The sequence below is a fragment of the Urocitellus parryii genome, chromosome 1 (assembly GCF_045843805.1).
Source record: "Urocitellus parryii isolate mUroPar1 chromosome 1, mUroPar1.hap1, whole genome shotgun sequence".
NCBI classification, from domain to species: domain Eukaryota; kingdom Metazoa; phylum Chordata; class Mammalia; order Rodentia; family Sciuridae; genus Urocitellus; species Urocitellus parryii.
The window spans coordinates 87565180-87592675 of record NC_135531.1 but is presented as its reverse complement, the minus strand read 5'-3'; the positions used below and the strand labels follow the sequence as shown (position 1 = coordinate 87592675).

General features: G+C 38.6%; 1 protein-coding gene across 2 annotated transcripts in view; it reads left to right on the top strand.

Annotated features, from left to right (window-relative positions):
• Efna5 (ephrin A5) overlaps positions 1-5017 on the top strand; it is a 269600-nt gene extending 264583 nt beyond the window's left edge. For both annotated transcript variants that reach the window (XM_026391308.2, XM_026391307.2), the window contains one exon: positions 4896-5017. In XM_026391308.2, the coding sequence (XP_026247093.1) occupies positions 4896-5017 (122 nt within the window). The remainder of the gene's footprint in view (positions 1-4895) is intronic.
• The last annotated feature ends 22479 nt before the right edge of the window (positions 5018-27496 follow it).

The following is a 27496-nucleotide window of genomic DNA, read 5'->3' as shown; positions in this document are numbered from 1 at the left end:
TCTTTGATTGCTGAGGCAAAATAAGACTTAAAGATAAATTTTTTCTAGTACTCAGTTTCACAGTTTCAAACTATCCCAGCCCTGTGAAAGAAAATAAAGCCCACAAGAACGCTCATTTAAGTATTTACGCTGTAGTATACTGTGGATAATGTAAACCTATAAACTATCCATTTGGTTATAAATTCAATTTGGCCATCAAATGCAGCTAGATTCTTTTTGAAAGGTAGTGGCCCTCTATTCCCAGCTCATTGCTGTCCTTCCCATATAGTAGTATCTTTTCCTCCCCTCTCCTACTGAAGATCATGATGCCTTTCTTTACCCATCTCCCATCATCTCAAAGCTGAAGGGAAATAAAAATATTTCCACTTCACAAAGAGATTTGAGTCCCCTTATGCAAATGGAGAATTTTTTTTCTTGTTTCTTTTCTGTATTTTTTGTGGTAAGACTTTTTTTTTTCTTATTGTTATAGAAATTAAAGGAGCCTCAGGTCCACTTTATCCACTGAGTATTGTTACTGGGATAACACAGTCAATGAGCCTTAGGGAAACTTACCCTGAGTAAATGCAGTGCCTCAGGACATACAATAGCTTTCACATTGTAACTGACAGGAAGAGTTAGGGTTTTTTTTTTTTTTTTCCCTCCAAGCATTCTTGTTTTTCTAAGGCAGGCATCTCACCCAAAGCACAAACAAGAGGTGTGTACAATGAGCTTTCAGAGGTCTTAGTAGCTCCCCAGGGATCAGGTAGCTGCTTTAGAAAGTTGCAAGGAATGAGTGCTGACTCAGAGACATTTTAATTGTGTCCTAGAAATCTGGAAGCATTACTGTGACTTTCAAGGTACCAGTCTCTTCACAAGCTCAAGGATGTGGGTCATCATAGGAGCTGCAAGTCAAATGGGATGTCTTAAAGAATATAGAGTTATTGGGTGTCATGGCACACACCTGTGACCCCAGCTACTTGGGGAGGCTTAGGTAGGAGGACTGCAAATGTGAGGCTAGCCTGGGTAACTTAACAAGACCCTGTTTGAAAATAAAAATGGGCTGGGGATGTAGCTCAGTGGTAAAGTACTCCTGGGTTCAATCCCAATACAACAAATAAATTATTTCTTTAAAAAAAAACTATAAAGTCTACATTGTTTCTCTTATGACTGAGAAGACCTGTCCAGGCCACACAGCTAGTTAGATCGTTTCATATTCAGAACTCTTGGCTCCAATATATACATATGTAAATAAAATTATTATTCTTTATCATTTCTAGAGGTATAGATGTTCATAAGGAAGATTTTGCTCTCCTGAGTTTGGTAATAAGAATAAAGGTAACTAGAAGAGTTAGGTATGTTATAAATAAAAGTTGCCTGGGATTGTTTCTTGATACACATGCAGAATGAAGACATATCTTTACCATCATGTCATTTCCAGGTAAACTGACATTGCCTATTTAGAGAGCAAGAGGCTGTTTAGAAACCCACATACGGCATGCTTTTCTCTGGTAAAGAAGAGGTATACTGAGGACTATTCTGCTATTAGGAAAATTACCCTTGAATTCAACTAATGATAACATGTGAGACATTAAGACACTTTCATACATGAGCATATTTCACTGTCAGAATTCGGGGAAATAAGTTTTCAGTGATCATTAAAAATTTGTAACAGCTTCAAATCTATAAGCACGTAACTGATGAAAGTTTGTAAACATTTAAGAGTATAGTTGAGAGAGTGTATGCATGTGCATACACATGCTTGGGTGGTGGGAAGTACAGTGTAGGTATGCTTGCAGTTCCTTGAGATAGTTGTAACTGTATTTGCTTGCCAGTGAGCATCTTCATTAAAAAGGTGAGAAAAGGTTGAGCCACAGTCCTTGGTAGTATGAATACAATAACAAATTTGAGGGTGTAACCTTATACCTTACAAAATTCAGCCTCAGAGCAATTCACCACTGTGTTAACTGGTTGAGCGAATGGATGTTCACCAGCCCCGGATGTTGATGTAGGCTTTCTGAATCCAGCAAGTCTGAAAGGATTCCACTGCATGTTCTCAACAATATGTACTAATTCACCTATCTTTGGAATGTATTTGTCTTTGTTGTTTGCTTGCAACACTTTGCCTGCCAGTTTCCTATCATCAGGGATGCAGGATGATCTCAGGGCAGACATATGCCACATTACATGCTCCAAAATATCGCTAGTGTTCTCTCAGTTAACCATTGAAACCCCTGTGTGGTGGAATCCTGTAGCCAGGAGACAAGACTTGATTTGGCTTCTGAAGAGGAACATTTTCTTCTTCCAAATAATGCTCACTGTTATATGTTAGAAATTCTCCCACATTTAGAAATTAGGTGTAATTTCCATTAGGATAGATTTTGCTTATGAATTCTTCCTTAGAATTCTAAAATTGCTCAGATTTACCCAAAGAATAGCCAGTTTCTCATTTCACCCTTTGGAGCCATAGAGTATCCCATCATTGAGCCTCTATTTTAATCAAAGGATGCTTTGTAGAATCTTCACTGCAGAACATCATGTTGCAGGAATAAGAAAAGAATCATGATGCCTCAAGAAAATGGGTTTTTCCCTTTTCGGGGCAGGATGGTGTACATTCATTGGTTGCTTATAAAAGGGCTAAGTCCACAGATTGTCCGTGATGAGAGGACTGAAAGGCACATTAAGCCTCATGCTTCACTTTAGATGAAACATGAAAGCCTTCCTCTCAATTTTCCTGTGAGGCCCTTTTACCATGTCTTGTGCTGAGTGGGCCTCAAGTAATGACTAGGCTTTGCTGAGCACCTGGAAGGGACAGGAAGCAGTGAAAGGGTCACCTTCATGCTCACACTGAGTACATAAGAGCTGCTTTGGTTCCAAACTATGCAGAGATTAGGTAATGTGTTAGTAAGAATAACATGGAGAAGAACACATATAATTTCAGGTGTATAAGTAATATTTTCAAATGAACTCTGGTTGGGTGTGGTGGCACACACCTATAATCCCAGCAACTCGGGTGGCTGAGGCAGAAGGATCACAAGTTTGAGGGCAGCCTCGGCAGCTTAGCAAGACCTTGTCTCAAAATTTAAAAGTTAAAAGGGCTGGGGATATAACTTAGTGGTAGAATGCCTCTGGGTTCAATCTCCAGTACATTAGTTTTTAAAAAAAAAAGTTCTATGGAATCCTCCATGTTTGTAGTTCTTGCAGTACTCCATTGTTTTGATTGACACCATTTTGGTGCTCTTGGGGAAGTTATTTGAATTTTAATTCCAGGGATATTAAGGGTCTTCTACCCCCTATTAACTGCAAAATACATTTGCAAGGCTGAAAAAGAGCGAAGAAAAGGAGGGTCTGCAAGTACTTGGCTATCCTGTGCAGGACTACACACATTTTTCTCTTCATCATTTATCTTCCCATTCTTGCTTCCTAACATTTTCCTAAGCTAAAACCACTCCATCTAGATTTTCTAAGGTCCAGGAAAGGGGAGCATGTTAGATGCAGTAGCATCTACATGAGGACAGGCTAATGTGATCAGAGATCTAGGGGCAAAAGATGCCCAGCTGAGAAAACGTCTTTCTTAGTTTTACAAGAGGAATGGATGTGATGAGCAGAGACATCCATTGTGATTGTGACTCTGCCCAGCAAGAAAAAGTGTCCTTATTGTGATGTGTCATGTAGTAGGAAAATATAAATGAATTTTAAATAATGGATAGTTAACCCATTAAGGGGCTCAAGGTGAGCCTTTCAGGGATACTTGGGGATTATCTTTTGAGATCTACATAATTGGGAATAGTCACACTAGAGTCTCACTTATTACCTATCATTCTCTCTGACCACTGAGTGAATCCCAGTTGGCAATTGCTGAGCTCCTACAGGATGCTGAAAATCTGCACAGAGGACCACTATTGGCCCCAGGAGCAAGTCATTCAGAGGTCATTTAATCTAAAAGCACGAGTGAGACCAGGTGGAAGGAAGAAGATGGGCCATGCTACAAAATAGCACGGTTCGCTCACGGGCAAGCCGCCATCTATCTTTGGGCACTAATTACTGCAAAGTTCCCATTTCAAAGTTAAGCCTGTTAATCATGCAGATCAGGGAGGCTATCCAAAGTCAGAGGCAGCCTCGTAGAACACTTTATAGCTAAATAAAAGAAGCTTAACTCACTTAATCCATTTTATTTAGAAGAAAATTTGCATCCATGCTGATAATTTATGTGCCAAGCTTCAGCCTGATAAAAATAAAAATAGTCAAGTTCAAGTAATTTAATCCTGGAGATACAGGGCCAATAATGGAAATAGTAGCATAATTGATTCCTAATTGAAGGAAAACCAGTGGGTACCAGTTTATTGAAGTTTACTGGGCATTACATATAGTTTATTTAAAATGCTGTTGTTTTGGCATTTAATTTTTTATATTTGAAAATTCACCTCCGCACCCGCCAACAAAGCATTCAACACTAATCCTATGAAATGACTAAAGAGAGGAAAATGAACAGCCCATTCTGGTTAACCACTAATATGCCAACATAACTGCCTCTTTCCCCTACGCTCTCCAACACGTTACTTTCCTCCCTGTGGCATCTTAGATTTAAAACATATATTGGGTATTTCAAGTTTGTGCAAGACAAGTCTGACTGCTAGCAAACCAAAGTAACTCCCATAGCGAAAGTTATAGTGTATGCACAATTTCTCCCCTCAGTTTTAAAGGAAAGTATTAATATTGCCAAGAAAGTCCGATTTTCTCTGCCTCTCCTTTGTTTGCTGTAAATAATGAGTGATTATGCAGACATGAAAGTCAATGGTGGCACAAGGTTCATTACCCTACTTTGCAGAGGGTGGCGAGGTCTGTTAACAGCAGGCTGCTGCAAGAGAGTTATTAAGGATGTGAAATCTCATTGGAATGTGTGCTTTCTATTTGAACAGATGACACCGTACATGAGTCAGCCGAGCCATCCCGCGGCGAGAACGCGGCACAAACACCAAGGATACCCAGCCGCCTTTTGGCAATCCTACTGTTCCTCCTGGCGATGCTTTTGACATTATAGCACAGTCTCCTCCCGTCACCTGTCACAGAAAACATCAGGGTCTTGGAACACCAGAGATCCACCTAACTGCTCATCCTAAGAAGGGACTTGTTATTGGTTTTTGGCAGATGTCAGATTTTTGTTTTCTTTCCTTCAGTCTGAATTCTAAACAACAACTTGGGGTTGGGGGGACTGAATAAACTAGTTGCTGCCTCCCTCACCCCACCCCCGGCCCTTGCCCTTGACTTCTCTCACCCCTTCCAAATTAAATGGACTCCAGGTGAAAATGCCAAATTTTCGTAGTGACACCAGTGGTTCCTCAGCTCCTGTGCATTCTCCTCTAAGAGCTCACTTCCGTTAGCACACTGTGTGGATGGTATATGGACAAGGAAGAATAGTGGCAGATGCAGCCAGTGATGGCCAGGCCCGGGAGGGTTTCACTCTCCTATACAATATTTATGCCTTCTCATTCAGGACTGTAAGATGATCATGCAGGGCATCATGTCACCATGTCAGGTCCAGAGGGGAGGTATTAAGAATAGATATAATATTACACCATTTCCTCTAGGAGTATATAAATGAACAGGCTTCTAAAAGGTTGAGACACTGGGTTTTTTAAAAAATATGACTGTCTTAAAGCATTCTTGACAGCAAACTTGTATTCTGTAAAAGAAGCCTTTTTTTTCCAGGAGGCGAGTTGGGTGCAGGAATGCTAATACAGAGCAAGTGTGAAAACAGAGCAAACTATGTTTGGTGGGGGTGTGTATGTGTGAGTGCCTCTAATTTTTTTTGGTGACTGGGCAGTGCACACCAGATCTTTTTTTTTTTTTTTCCTTTGAATAAAGATCACCATGGTGCTACAACTTTTTTTTTTTTTTTTTTAGAAACTCAAAGAGGCATTTTTATGAATAAAGTGACCTTCCCCAAGGCTGACAAGCCAGGGTTGATGATTGCAGAGTGGAATAGCTTTGGCTGCTCCTCTGGGGGATGATATGTACCAAGGAAAGGATGTCAGTGGCCAGAGGAGATGTGATTTGGCTTTGCTGGAGCGCCAGTGTGCTGTGGCCTTTTCCCGACTCCCACCCCAATGCCCACGTTTTGCTCCACACTCCACAACTGCAGGGGGCTCAGACAAAAAAAAAAAAAAAATCCCCTGTCACCAGGAGAGTCAGTCAGCACTACTTGGGAGGGCTAAAGGGAAATTTGGAATAAAAATTCCAAAGTTTGGAATAAAAGAATTCAAGCATTGATTTTATATTCTTTCCCTTTCTGACACAGCCTAAAGCGTAGGGGGAACACGTGTTTATCTGTGGGAGATAAACAAGATGGAGTCCCAAAGACTTTAACAAAATATTTTTTTAAAAATCCACTAGAATAGAAAATACATTATTTAGATATACTTTATGCTGAGAGTGAGTATATATGCTTGTCCTATTTAAACTTGTGAGAAAAAGTGGTATCCCTTGATACATTAGAAATATGGGGGCTATCTTGTTTCATTGTGGGGGTGGGGCAGAAGGAGAATAAACACAGGATGACCCTGTTTAAGGAATCTTAGCATGGCCAACAGGGGACGTTTCCAGTTGATTACCAGGAAATGTGAGCCTTGGGGTTTCTACTGGTGGGACTGTCATGAACTTTAAACTCCAAAGCCTAGACAGGGAGAAGTGTCAGACCAATGGAAAAGTGATCTAGCCTTTTATGCTATTGCACGACATGTCAATAGAAACCATGCCTTTCAAAATAATTAAGGAAGTCAATAAATGCAATGATCATGTAAAATGTGAAAAATTTGAAAGCATTCCAGCAAAATAAGGATTTTTATATATTCGTTTTTTAAAATGTATATGTAAAAAAAAAACGGGGGGTCATGTTATGGACGGACTTCATGAATGGGAATTTGCTTAGAATTGTGAGTAGTTTTGAATTAAAAAAATATGTGAATGAAAGGCAGCTGTAAATGTACTGCACCCTAGAGAGTTGTACACATGTTGAAATGTAATCTGGGCTTACCTGATGGTTTGGAGTGGATGTTACTGCTGAGTCTGTTCTCACTTGGAACTTTGTGAGTGGGGTTGCCAGCTTCGCAGATACAATCAACCCTTCTCCCCAATATCAGGAACTTCTCTGGAGTGGCAGAGTCTTATCACAGAAGGCACCCACTATTTCATTGAAACAAAAGTCCACAGCATTCAATTCCTTTTTCCTTTAGCTATTTATATGCTCAATACTCTCAGTAGTATCCAGAAATCCTATTCTTTTTATTAATAGTTACAGGCTTGTTGGTCCAGTGGGACTTGGGTAGGGGGAAAAAAAGATACCTTTTAAAATGGATCAATAGGCAGAACGAAAATAATACTGCATGTTCTATAGCCGAGGAAATCAAACAATCCTGTAATAATTCCAGTTAGTCATAACTACATTAGCAGTGCTAATTTCATTTTAGAAATGGTGACTTCTGTGGTTTTTCTAGCATTTGTCTCTAACAAATAATGAAATAATTACTCATGGCCCTCTCTGCCATTGTCTTTCATTTTTCACAGGGAAATTAGACCCTTTTACTTCACTATTGTGCCACCACAAATTAAGTTAAAAAAAATTAGCAAGACTTTCCACACCAGTAGACAATATGCTTCTCAACCTATAAATGACATAATCGTAGCTAATGCACTTGCCGTGGAGTTTTCAAGAAGATGATTGGTATCAGACAGTTTTCATCTTGTCCAAAAAAACGCTGGTGGCCTTTTGTAGTGGTGTTACAATCCTCTGGGGGCTTAGGAGGATGTCATGTAACTTTGTAGCAGCTTTTAATTTAAAAAAAAATTCAAAGCCTGAAGGGCAGCCATGACTGCCCCTCAGCCCCAGTTGGTCAAACCCCAGCGACCTTTGCCCCTGGTTGCCAAGGGCTTTGCAACATGAAGCAGGGAAATAAGGATCTGTCTGTTTAGTGGATACCGTGTATCCTGTAATAGACCAGGTAACAGTTCGTGTTAGTTTAGACTATTGTTTTGTATTGTACTTTCTTGGGTGGCAGAGGAAAGAAAAGAAAAACATTAAAAAAAAAAAAGCGTTCTTTAAATTCTGTATTATTAGCAACCTCTGTTGTATATAGTGTTTGATAATAAAGTATTAATTTGATTCTTATGTCTTTTGTAAGTGAGAACAATAGACTTTCAGGATACAAAACATGCATTGAGGCTTTGAAACATCCAGTGTGTACATGACTAAGAAAAGTCACAAATGGCTGAGACACTGCTCCATATACAGGACTCATGTGGTCATCACCCACCTAAGCTTAAGACTCCATCATCTTGGGACCTGGAACAACATGACTTTTTTGACCAATATCTTGTCCTCAATGTTTTCAAGGTCTGATGTTGGAGTCCTATGGTCCTCCCCTACCCTAAGCATGTGGTTTGAAAAGGTTTGGAGAAGTTAGTAATGGTTCTGTACTTTGGTTTGGTTTTCTGTTTATGGTTGTTTCATGGACTGTTTCATTTTTCCCAGGAAAAGTCTTGTCGGTATCAAGTGCAGCTCAGGCACAGGAAAGGTTGAAAACCAATCCCTTTAGGAAGATTAAATGGGGGCTGTTTCCCTCTGTACAATGTGAGAGGAAGAGTCACACTGTACCTGTAGATTTTCAGGGACTCTGTTTTTCTCCGGTGCCTTAGCAACGGCTGCAGCCATTTTTTATTAGTTTCAAAAAATTAGAAAAACAGTTTTTAGCTCCTCCCTTCCATTCATTGCTCTCAAAGTTGTGGTCACTGGCTTTTGTTTTGAAAAACCACCTCCACCAGCACCCTGGTTTGCCTTACAACTCCCTCAACTTTTTATGTTTTTTTAAAATTATTATTATTTGTCTCTCGCTTTCCTCCTACATTTTATTTTCCCTCAGAGCCGTGAATGGGCAGGTCTGTCTCTGGTGTGGCATCACTGAGTTTTTCCCATGCATTTGCCCCAGAGCTGCTCGGATGTGAGACAAATCTCCCTACAATGGGCTTGCTCCCATTGTCTGTACAGTTTAATAGATGCTGGCATGTTGGAGGTTACCCATGAGTCAAAATCCGCTTTCCATGCTTACTCTTGACACCCCATTGAAGCCACTCATTGTGTGTGCGTCTGGGTGTGAAGTCCAGCTCCGTGTGGTCCTGTGCTTGTACTGCCCTGCTTTGCAGTTCCTTTGCACTTACTCATCGAGTGCTGTTTTGAAATGCTGACATTATATAAACGTAAAAGAAAATGTAAAAAAAAAAAAAAAAAACCCACACACAAACAAACCCATACAATCTGTATTTGTATATACACGTGTCCGTACAAGTATACCTAAATAAAAATTAAAGATTTTCATCATTTTAATTGGATCCCTCCTTCTACTTCTTTGTTCCTTGAATGACGCCTTTATTTCAGGGGCTACTTGTACTCTGCTGATTTTTCAAAATCTTTGTGGACAAAAAAGATAATACGACATGCACAAGAGAGGGCCTGGGAAGCTCAAAGAATGCAGGGTTCAAAATGGCCAAGTATCTAGGCACATTCCAGATATTCTGTTGAGAGAATGGTGAGATTTCAGCCTTGTCTCTGTATTGAGCCTTAAAATAGTCACATTGACAAGCCCTGCATCCTAAGACAACTTAAATAAGAGAGGAGTTACACACAAATTATATTCTTTCACTTTGCACAATTTTTTTCACCCTATCAAGAAAAAGACCAAATAAACATTTTTTCTAGCAAACTTTTACACTTCAGAAAGAAATAGTTAACAGTAATAACAATCACTTCAACAAAACCCCACACGTCAATAACTCACTGCCAACGAAGAATTAATTTTTCACTGTGTGACCCTGGACAAGTCACAATACCTTTAAGACTCAGTTTTCTTATTGTACATAACAGGGATGTAGAAGTGATGTTCATTTTTTGATTTTCTGAATTCTGTCCTTTTTGGACACTGCAAAGCCCATTTTGCATTCAAGTTATGTGTTTTTGCCTTTGATGATGACATTGCTATAAGCACAATTTGAGAATTTCATCTGTAAAGGAAAGAAAAATCAAATATCTGACATAATAGACACCTAATGCATTTCAAGACTTGGCTTTAATTACACCATGTTAACATTAAACTCATTGAGAGCTTTTTATTATACTTAATTATTTGATAGGGCACTAAACACTAATTATAACTTACTGTAACCTTCTTTTCCTAATGAAGAATGACAGCTTTATAGAATGAGAAACAACTCACATTAAAAAAATTGTTTTTAAAGAAAGCATACTGGACTACCTATGTGCATTTTCTGACCAGAACAGCATTATGTGATCATTACCATCTTCACCATCATCATCAACAGCATTTAAGCGATCATGACATTGTGCTCAGTCAGTGCTATACAGAGCAATGCTTACAATCTGTACTTTCAAAGTTTACAACATAAGACAGACATTATGTGTAAGCATAACAGTGATGATTTATAGAGTAAATATAAAATTCAAGCATTTATATTGTTCATAAATAATGGGGGAGATATATGTTTTTGTTTAAACAAGTAATTTTTTTTAAGGTTGGAGATTTTAAGATTAGGAAGCCTGAGTTAAATCACAGTTTTAAAATAGTTAAAATTAGGTTAATAGCTTCTTGGGAAATCTTGGTGAGTTAAAAATTGTAGGCTTTAAGAGTATGGTAAAATGCATGGAAGAATTTTTCTTAGTAGCTGCAAAGGTGACTGTGAAAGTGAGAAAAACCCAAGACAAAATCTGAGTGTCATTGAAACAAATTTTGAAGATACTGGTCCAGAGAAATCATCATTTTTCTGCTAAGGAAATAGAGGAAGTGATAAAAAGATGACAATTTCAGATTCCATATTATAGAATAATCGGATAGTTGCTCCTGAAGCTGATACTGTATTTACACCAAATTGTGACCTGCCCAGAATCTCAGTAAAGGTGAAGGCTACATCAGAGATGAGGGAAATGAGATAAAGTGCAGAACTTGCAGAAGTAGAGGGTAAGATGATTTGAAAATTGATGTAAGCTTCTGATTAAGAGGCAGTTCTCAATAAATACTGCTGTGTACTCTCACAGGAAAGCAAGATGGACCAGAAATGGGACAATGGGCAGTTTTGCATGAACCACACTTACTTTGGTAACAAAGCATTTGGAACGCTTGAGTCTGCGGGGTTGTTTAGAAAGAATTAGAGGTGATATTGTGGAGTCTAGATTTTCATGCATTTGGTGAATAAAATTTACATATATATTTTGGATCTGTATTTCTTATAGGAATGTACAACATAATCTAGGTGTAATTTTAAAAGTTCAAGATAGTCCTGGTAAATCATTCATTAACACTCTAACAATTTATTAGGAACTGTTTGCAAAACAGTTTCTTAGAGATGGTTTGCAAAGATTATATTCATGTTCTGCTAATAACCTAACCAATTCTTCAGGAAAACATTGGCAAAAATGCATTATAAATGCATTATAATCTTCACCTTGGAAAATCAGTACTTCTGGAAATCATTATAAACAGCTAATCAAAGCCAGTATTTTCTGTCAGTTTTTAGTTTGATACATTCTACTTTATGACGTTGTAAAGTGTTTAAATACAAATGTGTTCCTATATTTAAGATGGAGTTGTAATGCTAGACCCTCTAAACCATAAGTTTGAATCAATTATGTGTCTTTTAAAAATACAAGTGATAAGTAAATTCATACAATTATTTAAAGGCAGCAAAGACTCAGTTAAGGACATCACCAAGTGTTCAGTTGGTTTGGGGAAGAGATGAGTAGCCATCTCTTTTGTTTCTTTAGAACAAACAAAACAAAACAAAGAAAAACATAGCATCTACTTAAAAACAGTGGGCTTGCTGTGCTGCTTTAGTCAGCTTTTGCATCACTGTCACCAAAGTACCTGACAAGAACAACTTAGAGGAGGAAATGTTTATTTGGGGCTCACAGTTTCAGAGATCTCAGTCCATAGATGACTAATTTCATTGCTCTGGGCCCAAGGGAAGGAGAAAGGAGAAGAAGGCATGCACCCTTCTCAGGGATGCCCCTAGTGACTCACCTCCTCCAGCCATGCCCCCCCCCCCCCCGGTTACTACCCAGTCATTCAAACTAGGATGGACTGAGTATGGTATAGCTCTCGCAATCCAATCACTTTACCTCTGTGGATTCCTGCAAAAGACAGGAGCTTTTGGAGCACACCTCATATCTAAACCATAATGTGCCACACTACTTCTGGGTAAGTCTCCTACCTCCTCTTTTTCAAACAGAATGCAGTTTCTAAGCACCTTCTATGTAGAATTTCTGGAGCCACTTTTTGGAACTGGGGAAATGTAAGGGGATGAAAGGCCTCATGCTCAACCTATTCCTACATAATGACCTTTTCAACAATTTCCATCAGAGATTGCTGCACTCAGAATATGCAGAGAATGAAACATGATTTCACTACTTTTTTTTTATTAAAAATGACCCCCTGTTCCCATCTGAATATCCCATGAGTCCTGTCATCTCACTGCCAGTGGCATTGGTTATTGTCCACGCTGAATGAAGATAAACAAGCTTCAAGTAAAAAGAGTTCTTTCAGTTTCTTCCCTTGCCATCTGCTTTTTTTGATTCAGAGTTTAATTTCTAAACATGGAGTTTTCTATAATATTAATGAGAAAGATCTTTTTAGCTACACAACTTACGTCATAACAGTCCTGGGGTAAAGATGCCAGCACCAGAGCTGCGGCAGGGACATGGATGGATATGACCATTTAGGGTAGAAGCACCATCCCCCTGATGCTGTCAGTCAAGGTTAATTCAGAAGAATTCAGTCTAGTGGGTGGTTCTCCAAGTCAATAACTTGCTTCAAAATATCCTGAATTTTAGTCATGATTATTCAAGCAAGAATTTCATGTCACTTGGTAACACATGGATGCTTGTCAATCTTGACAAGAACACAAAGGGAAGGATTTTAAGAAATCTTGAAGAGAGATTACAATGGGAAAATACAACAAAATATTTTTGCCTGCTGTTTCGTTCACAAGTGCCAGGTGCTCCCTCAAACGGCATGTATGATTCAAAATGTGGGTAGCCAGTCAGTTTCTTTCCTTCACAGCCATGAAACAAGACTCTACAATAAGAGAAAGAACAAGTTTCTTCCCACACACACACCTTAGACAATGCATTTTATAATTACCCTTACCCTGATATCCCCTCCTTTTTGTGTTCAGAACTTGTTCTTTTGGACCAAAAAGGAAAAAGAAAGAAAAGGAAAAAAAAGTTGTGTAGCCCAGAGTGTGGAACAAGTAACTCCTCTTAAATTTGTGCTCTGCTTTACTGATCTGAACATGTTTTCTACAGTGGACAGAACAGGATGATCCATGTCTTTCTTCATTTTTTACTAAAGACAGTGTGCCAGCCTGAAAGCTGACTCCATTTATTTCTCCTGCAGGGAGCCAGCGTGTTCCTTCTCCTGGAAGATGCAGGTACTTAAAATAGTAATAGGCTTTGTGGCTTATAGAGTATTTCATCCCAAGATCTCACAGGCATAAAGAATAAAACATAAACTAATGGCTCTTTCCAACAAGCAGGGGAAGAATTAACTGGAAAAGAGAATTGTTATCATTCTTCCCTAGAGAAATAGAAAGAAGAAAGCTGCTTTACTTAGGTAGCCCAGAGAAAGAAGGAGAGTGGGGCTGATCCAGGATTTGGACAGAGCCCCCCCCCCCCAGTCTGTTACTTTACATTCTTAAGATCTTCAGAGCTCCATCTGATGCAAAAACAAATGACATGTTTATCCCTTTTTAAGGAAGTTTCCAATGCAATGTAATTGGGGGAAAGGCACTGGGCAACTTCCCAAATTTTTCTTATTTGTGAGTCAGTGTTTTCAATCATAAAAGTAGACTTTTCAAATGTAACGTCTGTAGTTTCTCAACGTATCTCTCATCTTCTGTTCATATGCAGACTCATCTGTAAATATTAGGAAAAACTTAAAAGAATATAGTCATCCCTAGGTATGGTTCCAGGACTCCTGCAGACGCCCAGCTCTGAACACTCAAGTCCTCTCTATGAAACGGTGTAGTATTTACACGTAACCTACACACATCTATACTTTAAGTTATCTTCCCATTACTCACAATTCCTAACCAAAGTAAATGATATGTAAATAGTTATTTTTAAGGCATAATTGCAAGAAAAAAGTCTACACATGTTCAGTACTGATGCATTTTTCCCCCCGAGTATTTTCAAACCTGAAGATGCGGAGGGCCAATTGTGATTTGTGTTGTCACTTCTTCCAGCACTTTCCCCTTATCCCACAATAAAGTGGTCACACTCTTTTAGATTTTCTTTATGTATTTTATGTATTGCAGCATCTTCCCCCCCCCCCCTTGGCATTGTTTGTGCTAAGCACCGTGGTATTTGAAAGAACACCCTGAGGGTCACTTTAGATACATTTGAACATCAGTCTCATCATAGGGCAAAACTATGATGGTTAAAAGGAACCATGCTGGGGGATGGTCCTGGGAGCATTTTGCATATCCAACCACACTCTGGAGAATTTTCCAGAGCCCAGCTGTAAGTGGGAGCATCATTTCGTCATTTAGATCCTTGCTGTCTTCCTCAGTTTTCTTCATTTCCCCACCCACAGAGGTGCCCAATGTTCCAAGGCCAAGCAGAACCATCATTCCACCAATGTGTGGGCCCCAAACTCTTTTCATGGGGCTAGCTGGCTGAGTCTGAGTATATGTAGACTGTGAGGTAGAGAACAAGGACCTGAACCTTCAAAGGTCTCACCAGTTTATGCAACAGAATCCTCAGAGGTGACCCAAATTCATGTCAGTTTGGAAATTCCTTAAATTCACTCTCTAGATTTACCCAAGTCCGAACTGGATGCTGGCACAAATTACAAACCCTTGATTTGCTCTTAGTTCAGATTTTGAGGTTACCGTGAATTAGAGTGCCCTGCATTCTGTGTGGGTCCTGACCTTCTCTGGTTCCTGTCAGTATTCAACAAAGCAAGTTAATCTCCTTGGTAAGTGACAGCTCTGCCCCTTGTAACTGGCATGGAATCAATTTTTTAACTTGATTTGAGAGGTGAGGAGAGTATCAACAATTCAGTACTAGAGAGTGGATTCATTAGCAGGCTGAATAAGTTTTAGCTAGAATCTGTTTGGCTGTCCTTATTTCTTAGTTCAGCTTTTTTTTTTTTTTCCTTTTACCATTAATGCTGCCCACAAGACTCATTGCTTACTCTGTGTACTAAGGACACCAGCCTCCTTTGCTAAACTGCTCAAGGCAGACACACACACTATACTGCTATAGCCCAAATTCTGACACCTCCATAGAGAGGAAGGAGAAAAAGATGGGTTCTCCAGATAGTGACCAAATTCCCCAAGCTGCTATGAAGAGCAAAAGAGAGAGCACAGAATAAAGCAAAGGTATCAACCTCAAGATGGTTGGTTATTATGCACACCGGGCACATACAATTTTCTACAACTAGCCCCCGAAACACAATAAAGTCTTCCTTCAATAAATAAGGATAAAACTTACCCTGAAGGAATTGACATTCATTTTTTGGTGGGAGATTTGCAAAAAAAGAAGATTGGTTTTTCTTTTTTTTTTTTTCTTTTTTTTTTTTTTTTTTGGTAGTGGGAATTGAACCCTGGGGCACTTAACCCCTGAGCCATATCCCCAGCCCTTTTTAAAATATTTTATTTAAAGAAAAGATCTCACTAAGTTGCTTAGGGCCTGGCTACATTGCTGAGCCAGACTTTGAACTCACAATTCTCCTGCCTGAGCCTTCCAAGCTGCTTGGACTATAGGTATGTGCCACCATGCCCAGCTCCATTTTTCAATCACTACAATATTTTCTCTGTTTCTAAACCTGTTCTCTCTCCTGATAAAGTTCATGGATAGTCAGGCAGAAACAACTGAAAATAATACTATGTAATGGTAAGTGGTGGGGGAGGAATATGCCCTCATCCAGCACAAACTTGTACATGGTACCCCTTCTCTATGCTCCCCACTGTGGGCACAGAATCTTGGTGCAATTGTCATTGGAAGACCATCCCATTGACAAACTTACCCGAGGGACTGAAGCATAGTCATACAGGATGCCTGCAATTCCTGTCAGTGGGGGAAGGACATGCTGACTTATGGTTCTTGTCTCTCAACATTCATGATGTCTATTGGCCTTGAGGAGCACATAGTTTAGAGGGAAGAGTTCTCTTTCTGAGGAAAGATCTGTAGCCTTCCCTGTGGAAAGTAAGTACCAACTTCCCTTGAAAGGAATGTATATATTCATATTCTTCGAAATAGCTTGTTCCTGTGGAAGCTGGGGGAAGTTTATTCCCAAATCCTACAGAGTGACTCCAGGATATTAGAATTAGTGGGATCACAACAAGACTCTCATCTTAAAATAAGGGTTAGCCCTATGTATGCCCTATTATGAGTTGCTAACTGTACCACAATGACTTGATTCTTATAAAGAAAAAAAATCCTCCTGTAAAGGACAGAGGAAAAATGAAATACACCGTGTCTTAGAATCTAGAACACTTAACAACTTCCTACTGTTGCCAAGTAAATGATATCAAATCACATACATACTGTGAGTTACTTCACTTCACCCAAAACCAGCCCCAGGAAAGAAGAATATAAAGACTCCCTTGTTGATTTTAGCCATAATTTATGGAGCACATACTATATGCCAGAACCTATGCTAAGCATTGTATATTTTTAATAGGTGACCAGCCCCACCCAGGTAAAACTCCTAATCACTATAAAGTTGTACATATCAGTTGTGGAATTTGTCTTCTGCACAGTCCCTTCTAAGAAAAAGAAGGAAAACAGTTGGAAGCCATGTAATATATCAAGTCATCTCATTCATGGTCATAGTTGATTGGACAGGGAGCAGGCACCTAACCCAAAGGCAGCCAATACACAGACCAGTCAGCATCCTGTAAGAGGAAATAGCTCTCCTCTTACTTATTTAGTAATTACCCAGGACAATTACTGTGTTCCTCTTGGGAGGTAATATAAATAGAAATGAGTCACAAGGCGATGGGGGAGGGGAGGGGAAAAAAAGCAGACATGCAGAATGTATCTTAGGCACATTTCTTCTAGCAAAGCTCAACTTGGATTGCTCGCTTTCACTGATCTGCTTCCTTAAACCCAGAATCACTTCCTAGTTCCAACCACTGTAAGGCCTGGTCTTTATCTGGCTTCTATTTTGAGGATTTCATGAGATTATGACTCCATTATTAGCATAGGCATCCTTTAAATAAGCCCTCATTATTTGAGCTACCCTGTGTGAATCACAGTGCCTTACAAGCAAAATAGTCTATTAAACAAATATGATAGGATTAGAAGGTTGTGAAGAAAGAGCAATGGAAGCACAGAGGGAGTAATTAATACTACTAGAATTTAAGAACCTGATTCTGAATTTTAATATATTACATACTGTAGAAATTTGCCATATTTCAAAGGTCACATCTAAATTGACACTATGAATTATATAAAATGGCACACTTAATTTTGTTGAAGATACAGGCTTTTTCATGGGGTTGAATATAAAATCAATAGTGGAAAGAGTCACTTTTCCCTGCTGATATCCCATATCAGTTGGAGGAGGAGTTTTAAAAGTAAGACTAATTAAGAGAGACTTTGAGATGGACCATAAATAATGAGACCAATGCTAAACACTACTGCAAATAGGCTCAAGAATCCATAGGGAGGGGGATGGTTAGTGGACTCTCCACAGGACCTGACCAGGATTATTTTCCTTAATTGCACCTCTGCTTGGGAACCTGGGTTGCTCCCCCTCAACATGTGACATTCCCCTAACAAAGTGATGTGCACTATCAGCCAGTCTAAAACTTGGATTGGTGGCAACTTGTTTCTACTTGGCATAAACCCCAGGGAAAGCAGAACTTGCTGAGCAGTTTTGAATGTCACCAATGTTTCCCAGCACTGTTAGCCTCATGCTGGAAAGGCAATTCCTCATGGAGCGTGAATGCTGTCACTAATGGTGGGGAAGAATCCCTAACAAGCACAGACCAGGGGCAGAAACTTCTTTTGGCATACATATTTCCTTCCACAAGCTCATACCATTTAAAAATTCCTTTTCAGTGGTGAGAATACTTAAGCTGAAAGGCAGGAAAGGAACATTTCAAGGAAAGAATTTGTGGTACAAAAGATGTCCCCACTGGTTTAAATCTGTGTGCCCTGAATGGGAGGGGGGTGGCAGTGGGGAAACACATTATTCCAATTTCACTTGGCTGCTGTGGAAGTTTTGCTGGGTTTTCTTTTACTTTCTGTGTAAAGCTCTCAGTACTGATGGGAGAGTGCACAGTTTAGATAAACTGGATTAGAAGAAGAGAGAGAGAGATGGATATAATACTTTCTTAACACTAAAAATGGGATGGCTGCCTGCTATAATAAGCCCAAGAAAAGGGCCACGCTTATCTCAACTTCAACCTGACGTCAGTAATTATACAGTACATGAGAAGAGAGGTCCCTGTTAACCAAAGCAGGGGGTTTATCTGGCCTTTGTAGGCTCCTGGATAAATCCATTAGCAGTGCAGCTTCACTATCCCTCTCTTGGAGTACAGTGTTTACCCTTATCTTGTGCTAGACACAAAAGCACAATCAAGACAAAGCCAAGGAATGTGTGGCTCTTCGTTGCAAGTGAACACCTCCCCTGCTTATCTGTTTTAATTATTATTTATATTCTGCATTTGTTTTCAGGTTAAAGTAAAATAAAGTAGAAAAGCCACCCTGCATTTCCTGGACTCTGGTCTCATTAGCCAGATTTCCTTAAAACTCTGGTACTTCAGAGAAGTTTTGCCAAGTGGCTAAATGAAATGCACACAATTGCAAAGTGTTATGAATATTTATGATGGGTTAATGATGGGATTCTTTTGCATCCATGAATAATAAAGATTTTAACAAGAACAGATAACGAGATGGGGACAAAACAGTGAAGTGGTTAATACAAGGACTGCTCTTGGAGGGACCCCACTGAGAACAGCAGGAGCTGACCGCCTCCCCTCCCTCTCCATCACAACCCAGTGCAAGCCGGGGCACAGAGTTTAGGCTATTTTCTTCCCCTCTTTTAATATTATCTTCAGCAAAAATAGGCATTTTATCCATACTCTGTGCCTAAGTTCATAGTTTCCCCTGGAGGTGAAGGAAGCTCAGAGTGATAGACAACACTCTAGTAAAGTGACCTTCCACTTCTATCTGAGGAATTTATTTCAGCCTTGGGTCTCCAGCAGAATTTGCTGCTTTTCCTTTTCTGTGCCAGCTACTAAATAAAAAGTACTTGAGAGAGGCTAACATTGTTGGGCCCTTTCTCTGAAGCTGCTAACTCTTTCCCAGGCCACCAATCTCATTTTACCTTCAGCACAAGTTTCTAAAAAGTAAAGGTTAAAGTTGCTATCACCACCAATATTTCATGTATTAAAGGCAAATAATCCTTAATGTAATCCTGCCACTTACTGGCATTTAGGGATGCTCTAGGCCACAGTTCTTGGTGTTCAGTAGCTTGTCTCCCAGTAGCATTCTGCCTTCTTGCACATAGTGATCAAAGAAGAGCCACTGACATAAAGGGGATTAGGTGAAGGAGTCCGGGCTAACTGCCACGTTTGGCTTGGGTCATTTACTTACATGAGCCAAACTTTCCTCAACCTTCCAAGATCATTCATTCATTCGGCAAATAATTACTTTATGGAGCACCTACTGGGTGCCACAGAGTCTTCTAAGAACTCACATCAATAAAGGAAACAGACAATGATCTGCTCTCAAGAATCTTATAACTGTGTTTTCTTTGTTTGTCGAGAGCTTGGGTTCAAACCCAGGACTTGGTGAATGATAGGCAAGGGCTTTACCACTGAGCTACACTCCCAGCTCCAAGAATCTTACGTACTGGAAGGAGACAGAATATAAATAGCAAACAAAACAAGTAAAATATAGGTCACTCGTAAAGTTTTCCACACAATAAGGAACGAAGACTTCCATATTTATTGTGGTAATGGGCTTGCTTTACGTGGTAGGAATAAAAATTCCAGAAAAGTTGTATGAAAGTCAAATGATATTTTTAAAGTTCTTTATGACTCCGTGAGTGTGCACATATTTTACAGAATCACACGATGAACCTATTCATTAAGTAATGACCATGTCTTGCTTTACCTTCTTTGGGAATCTGAATTTCCATATATGGTTTTGTATACACAAATATAAATATCTACTCTTTATTTAAAAACTGCCTTTGGATGCAAATTTTCAAATACCGAATCATAATATTACTTAATATTTGGTTAATTTCTTGGTTTAAAAATGTACCACAGTGCTCTTAAATCTATTGTTGCAAATTCATAGGAAAACAATTCTCATATGGAAACTCATTTAAAGAATAAATCTAGGGAAAGAAAATCCCATATAAGAAGGGTCTTCTGATTTTTTTTTTTTCTTGATCTCCATCTCTATATTCCTCACCAGTATTCTCACACAGCCCAACATCCCTGCCTGCCAATTTTATTAAAGCCTGCTGTGCGGGAATTTCCTCTCTCTGCTTTACTAGCTACCAAGACAACCCCGTCAACGTGATTTTTCACACATTTTCTTTTCCTGTGTTCTGCATCTCAGTGAAATTTCATCTCCCTGACTCACTGTTAAGTGTTTCTCATCTGAAATCACACTCACTCGTAATCTCAAATAAAGTGCAAAAAGAGGAAGTCACAAAAGGAGAAAGACAAACCAAAGTCCTTCTCCCTCCAATTACTCAGACATTAAGCAAAAGCTACATGGGAATTGCCCAGTCAACCACAACTAACGGAGTACCAACATCTATGGAATAGAAAATTAGTCTTGGCACACAACATACCACATTCTACAGCACTTCTTCCTTAATGGAGCACATACATCTGTCTAGGTATTAAAATCTGGGGAACTAGTGATAGTTCTTTTTTTTTTTCATGGAGCAAAAAGAGTAATTGAAATTTGGATTCCCACAGGATAGACCCTGGATTGTTTCCTCCAAGAAATGAGAAACAGAGCTGGAGGAGGGGGAGCAAGAAAGGAAGGAGACAGGAGAGAAATGCAAGAGGAAAGTCAAATAGAAAGGAGACTAAGAAGTGGCTTTGGAAATATAGTTCTTACCCATTCCACTGAACTAGGAGAAAAACACTCCAAAAAGTCTCTTAGAGGAACTAAGCATCTTCTATTGTTCAATTATATAAATCAAAAAACTCAATCCCCACCCCACCCCCAAAGCTAAGATTCATATAGATATATCCTAATCCTACTCTTCTTGGGATCTTCAGTGGTATACTTATATGCTATATCCAGTATTAACTGACAAAATTGAGATACCACAATATCGATAGAGTAGGAACCAGGATAAATTTTTGCTTCTTTATTAGTGTATCATAGTTACTTTGTTAGTTGGAAATCCTTGTGTTGTATTAAGACTTGTGTGTAATGCTTTGCTAGACATTAATTCTACTATTGAGGAATCCAAACCACTGATAAAATATCTACGACAGAGATTGGAGGGTACTAATTAAAATAGGCTATTCATGTAGGTAAGTATGGTCAGAAGTCAGGTAGAAGGAAGACTGGCTTTCTTACTCTTAATTTTGATTCACAAAGGAAGAATGAGAAGGAATGTGAGGGGGAAAAGACATGGAAAACCTAAGGCAGTCATGATGTGTAACTATCAGTACTGGTTTTTGTCAGTTATTTCCAGGTATACAATTAATTCCTAAAGATGACCTTTCATGGCATAGGAGGTATGGAGAAAGCAGTCATGAACCAAAAATCTATGTAGAAAAATTTGCACAATATTAAAGTGGAACTTAATCAAATAAAATGTTACCAAGTAGGACCACTGAGACTGATCAGAATAGCAGGTGAGATTAACTGGTGTCAACCTCATTGAGCTAGTGGTTCCCATGCCCAAACCCAGGCATGAACGCTGAGATCTCAAGCCCATAATAAAGGTACCTGGTGGAATCAATAGAAGTCAGAGTGACAGTTTTTCCAAATCTCCTGAGAAAGTATCTTAGTTGAATCTGAACCTGCCTGAATGTCAAGTGAGATGCTTCTTGGTATGATTTGAGAAATCACTAGCTTTGGAATTATAGAGATATGAATTTGAATCCTGTCTAAGTCATTTACTTACATGAAAACAAGACAAAACAAAACAAAACCTCTCCACATATCTTCTGTAAGGAACTGACTGGTAAGGACACCTCCCTTAGATCCACTCATTAGATGATATCATATGTCAAATAACAGGCATGGTGGTCGGTCATGGTGCATGATCAATGATACTTGCCTCCAACAAGAACATTTGAAACAATGGTAAGAAATATGTGAACATAGTAACTGATTAGTTCAATTTGCCTACAGGAAAGGGGCTTATCTTCTGTAGAATTTTCCTGTAGTTACCTATCGTTTTCTCTTCTTTGTCTTTCTTTTTCCTTAACCTGACATGCAAATGGGTAGCTTTTCCAAACTCTCCAAGCTTCTATGTTGGTCTCTACGGTTTGCCATACTCCCTAAGAATGGAGGAGTTGATGAAAATGTTCCTGTTTGATAGAACCAAGAAGGCTCAACAGATGGTATCACTGAGACGACTGCTTTACAAAAAGAAACCCATTAGGATTTATCCCCAAACAAGAGTCTCTAGCTTCATAACAGTTATCCAGAAGGCCAGAGATATACTCCTGATGTTGCTTTGGTTTTGAAACACTTTCCCTCTGTAATTACTTTCAGAATCTTTTCAAAATCCTTAATGAAGACAAATTTTCATGTTTTGAAAGTGCATTTAATTTTGAGAAGTAGCAAAAAGGGCCCGTAAGTAAAACTGATCAGGATAGCAGGTGAGCTATCTGGATCGTACTGTTTTACAGCAAAAATGAGATATAATTTGTAAAACATCATTATAATTTTCTTGCATGTATTTTAAATTTCCAAGGGAAAGTCCAGGAGATGATATAAGGGACATTTTAAGTAGATTCAGTATTTCTGGAGTCAATATAGTTTTCTAAAATTACTTCTTTGAAAGGCAGCTATTTTGGATGTGTAAGTTCCTATGTGTTTGGTTAAAACACACACACACACACACAATCATTGGGCATCAATTTATGTCACTTGTGATGGTAACATTTCTCATGCATATAATACAATGTGCCAGGTCCATCCCTTATGTCATCTCCTGCATAGTTGTCACATATTTTAAGAGTGAAGAAACTGAGGACCAGAAAGTCTTAGTCCTGTGCCCAAAGCCTTTTGCCTCCTAAGCAGGAGGGCAAGGAATTAGAGCCAGTGTGTATAAATCCAAGTTCATTCTCTACTAAGGAGGCCCTTGTCACTCAAGCTGGGTTAAGCAAAAGCCATGAGCTGACCTTTGGACGATTCTTAGTTAAATGAGAGGAAGAGGCTGTGGAGTTGCATAATCCATTCACAAGAGCTTCATGATTGCTACCAGTGTACATGTACATGTGTGTGTGTCTTCCATTGGTCTTTCAGGTTACATTACACATGTGCTTTCTGGCAGCCTTAACTCTGATTTCTTTGGACTTTACCATTTGGCTCCTCATTAACCCCACTCTACTAGAGTAAGTAGGGAAAGGCAAAAGACAGAAACAAAAAAGATATTACTGCAGTTGTTTATCTCTAAATGCTATATAACTCACAGCAACACTAAAATATTAAGACACTTTTCTTGACAACTTCCTCTAAACAACAAAAAGAATTCCTTCTGTCTTTTTCACTTATACGAACTATAATTTTCTTCTTTGTGTGGGTTTGTCTACAAGCACTGAATTTTAGATTATTTAGAAAAGTACTTGATTTCTTCACTTATTTTCACATGTGTGAAATTCAACCGATAATTTAAGTGGGGATTTTTTTAAACTATGAAAATTGGTGTTTAATTTGGGCAAGTCACCTGATTTCTCTGTATGTCATTATCCATGATAATCTAGTGTCCCATTACCATGGAAAAGTAAGGGGTGCCTAATTATGAAAGACTAATGAGCAATCACACATATGATTAGTTGGCCATTTTCAAGGTAGCTAAGAATAAAAACTGAACGGCATTCTTGATTTTGGGACCACATGTTTCATTCCATTTATTATCTACAACTCAGGTCCTTGAAATGATCACATATTTATCTTTTAAAAAGTGATAAAGAATAAGCTAACAAAGAGGACTGGGCTTGGACACAATTGAAGTACATAGATAAATAAGTTCAGGGAAATTTGCATTTTAAGAGGTGCAACAGAAACTTCTAGTTACTTATTCAATAATTATGCACGCCCCCTTTTTTTGTGCTTGAGATCCAACCCAACACTTTGTGTATGCCAGACAAGGACTCTACTGCTGAACTATATCCCTAGCCCTCCACTTTTTTTTTTTATATCAAAACCCTTGAACTTACTTAGGGCAGAGATATTCCCAAGCAAGAATTTATGGTCAATAAGGTATAAGCAAAAATTGTTTGAAGAATTTTTGAAAAAAACTTTACAGAGAGGGGACAGTCAGATTGGATTCATCAGTCCCACCAATCTTCCCTGTTTGCATGTGGATGTGATAACTGCAACCATTCCTAGACCAGGAGGCAATATTGAGGATGAAAGCTAGGCTTTAAGGTTAAAGAGGCACAAAAGTGAAAGGAGTCTGTATCCTTGATGACTGTCGAGCTCCCAAAGTCCTGGACTTCCCATCATTAGACTTTGCTAATGTGAGAGAAACCTACTTATTTAAGTCACTGTTATATTTAGTCTCTTTTACCAGCAAAAAGCATTCCTAATGGATATCTTGAGTAAAATACTACTGTCTGAGTTTAGAAAGCAATGGGTCTTGTTAGTCTTGAGCACTGATCTCTGTTGAAATGCAAAATCTCTTGGGAGAGGCAATGTATTATTGAGTTTGAGGTCACTTCTTTGCATCAGGTTTTGCGGGAGATGACATAAATAGAGACAGAAAGCTTCAAGGTGGAGAAAAACGTTTTATAGGGGTTATGAAGTGCACACCGAGTAAACAAGACAAAATTAAAAATCAGCTTGCTTTAATATAATTGGTGGAGCGATCAAGAGGATTTGCATTGATGATTTTCAGAAGATACCAAAAGAAAGAAAAAAAATATGGATCACCTCAGCAGGAGTAACCTGTGTTAAACCACGAGAGAAGCAATGAGGTCCTGTTCATCAGACAGGTTTCTCCTTTGAATTTTATAGTCACAGAGTAAGCCCTGGGGATGGAGAACAACTAGGCAAGAAGGCTCCGCCTGGGGGCACTTTCTTATCATCAGATACTAAAGCCCTTCCTGAACTTTTACAATGCTATTCTTATATCAATCAGCCCTGCTGATTTTAAGGCAGAAATTTTTACAAAAATATTTTAATACCTTTCCCTCTTCTTTCTCTTTGAAGTTCCAGTCATTATAATTCAGCTATTTCTTGGCTCATAAACTTGGCAAGCTTTCTGGAAAAAAAAAAAAGTCATCTCATTGGCAAAGAGGTTTCTCATATGCTGACAGTTTAGCTTATGTGAAATGCTGAGTAATAGGAAGGATAAAATAAGGACTGTAGGGGCCACAGGAAGCAGAATGCCCTCCATAAATGAATCCCAGACACTGAATTTTACTTATCTGAGAAGATGAAGGGCCTTTCCTTTGAAGCAGCATTCAGTGACCTCTTGCTAAAACTGTTTATTCAATGTGATTTCTCCACTGGATGGAAAGTGGTCTTGTCTTCTTCTCCAAACCTTTCCTTAAGTGCTGTTTCACACGTAATTCTGTGCTGTCACATTGTGAGCAGCCTTCTCTAACCCCTTCTGCTAAGGAACACAGCTGGAGGCTTAGGACCACTTAGGATGCCTCACACTGAAGTAGCCCTTCATCTCAAAACAAATCTCTTAAAAATATTCCTTGGAGTGAATCTTCGTAGACTATTCTGCCTGACATCTCCTAACGACTGAAAAAAGTAAGCTTTGTGCACCTCTAAAGAGAGCACATCTTCATCTCTGTGTCTGAAGCACATGGAAAATATTAATTAGCTAAGTCCTTGAGTACACAATGAAGGAGACATCTGCCCTTGTTTTCTCCATGCAAAATCCCTTTTCCATGCTTACTATACCTAAAAAAAAAAAAAAAAAAAAATCACAGGAAGTAAAAATGGCTCAAATTAAAAACACACTGTTTCACACAACATCCTGTCCTGCTTAACAGCACCATAATTCTTCTGCACTGTAAACAATTAGATAGGGATATTGCAAAATTAGCTCCAATTTGCATAATAATGCTTTACTATTATAATTTACTGACTGCATTTGCACAAATTTAATAACAATTCAGCTTACATTTTTTTTTGTTTTAATATATTTTATACAAATAATGTCAAATTTATAGATTACTAGGTTTCTCAAAACAAGCCAGATGAGGACATTGCATTTTTGCAAGTTTAAAATACCACATGATATAATTTCAGCCTTCCTAAACTAAAGGTCACCTCCCTTTCTGATTCTGTTTTTTTTTTTCCCCATGCTTAAGTAAAAAAAAAAAAAAAAAATCTAAACTCCCAATGATCTGAAAAAAAAGAGAAATGTATCCATCATACAACAGATAACATCTAAATCAGCTTAAAATATTTTGAATGTATTTTTCTGCATTTTGTTTTCAGGGAACTATAGAATTTGTTCCTAAAAAAATCTTTAAATCATATTTTAAGTTTAAAAGCAGTCATATTCAAATCCTGGACTAGTGGAACCAATTGCATTAAAAAGGTGTTTTTATTTTATTTATTGTCACAGATGTTAATTCAATGGATGTAACCATTATCGTCTTTTGGATTTATAGTATAATTCCACTTGATAGAAATTGAATTGCCACAAAAGCTGTGCTTTTATCTGAGGCTTTGTGCTCCCAGGGCCACTGGGTCAATGATGAAATCATTGCAAGTCCTGAATCAATGCTTTCCTTGAGGAAAATTTCAATGATCATTGCTATAACAGTTCATCTCTTTTTTTTCACAAATGAGACCAGCAATGTTTTTTTTTCCTGCAAAAATTTAGAAGGGTTATTAGAACATAGAGATAAGTGACCTAGTTTGTCAAAGTAGTAGGTTAACTGTTAAAGAGATTCTTCTGACAATATTGGTTGTTGAACATTCAAAAGGTATAGAAAGATCTATTTTTGGTGGTTTAGAAATCCTTGATTTCTGCTCCATGTAGTTATGTAGGTTACTGACTAAAGAGACTAAATGGAGATGGAAGTCCATCCTGCATTTTATATGTCATGCTGGAGCTGCATAAGCCCAGAGAAAGAAGCAGGTTTTCTAGTTTGTACATAGGCACTACATGAACTCATGACAGTTCTTAATCTGATGCTCCAGTTTTGTTTACGTGTCGTGTGGCCTAAGGAAATATCCACTTCTAGGTTCTCTTCTTAGCATAATTCCACAATTTCAGACAAAGACCTTGTAGGATATAAATTGGAATCATTTAAATCA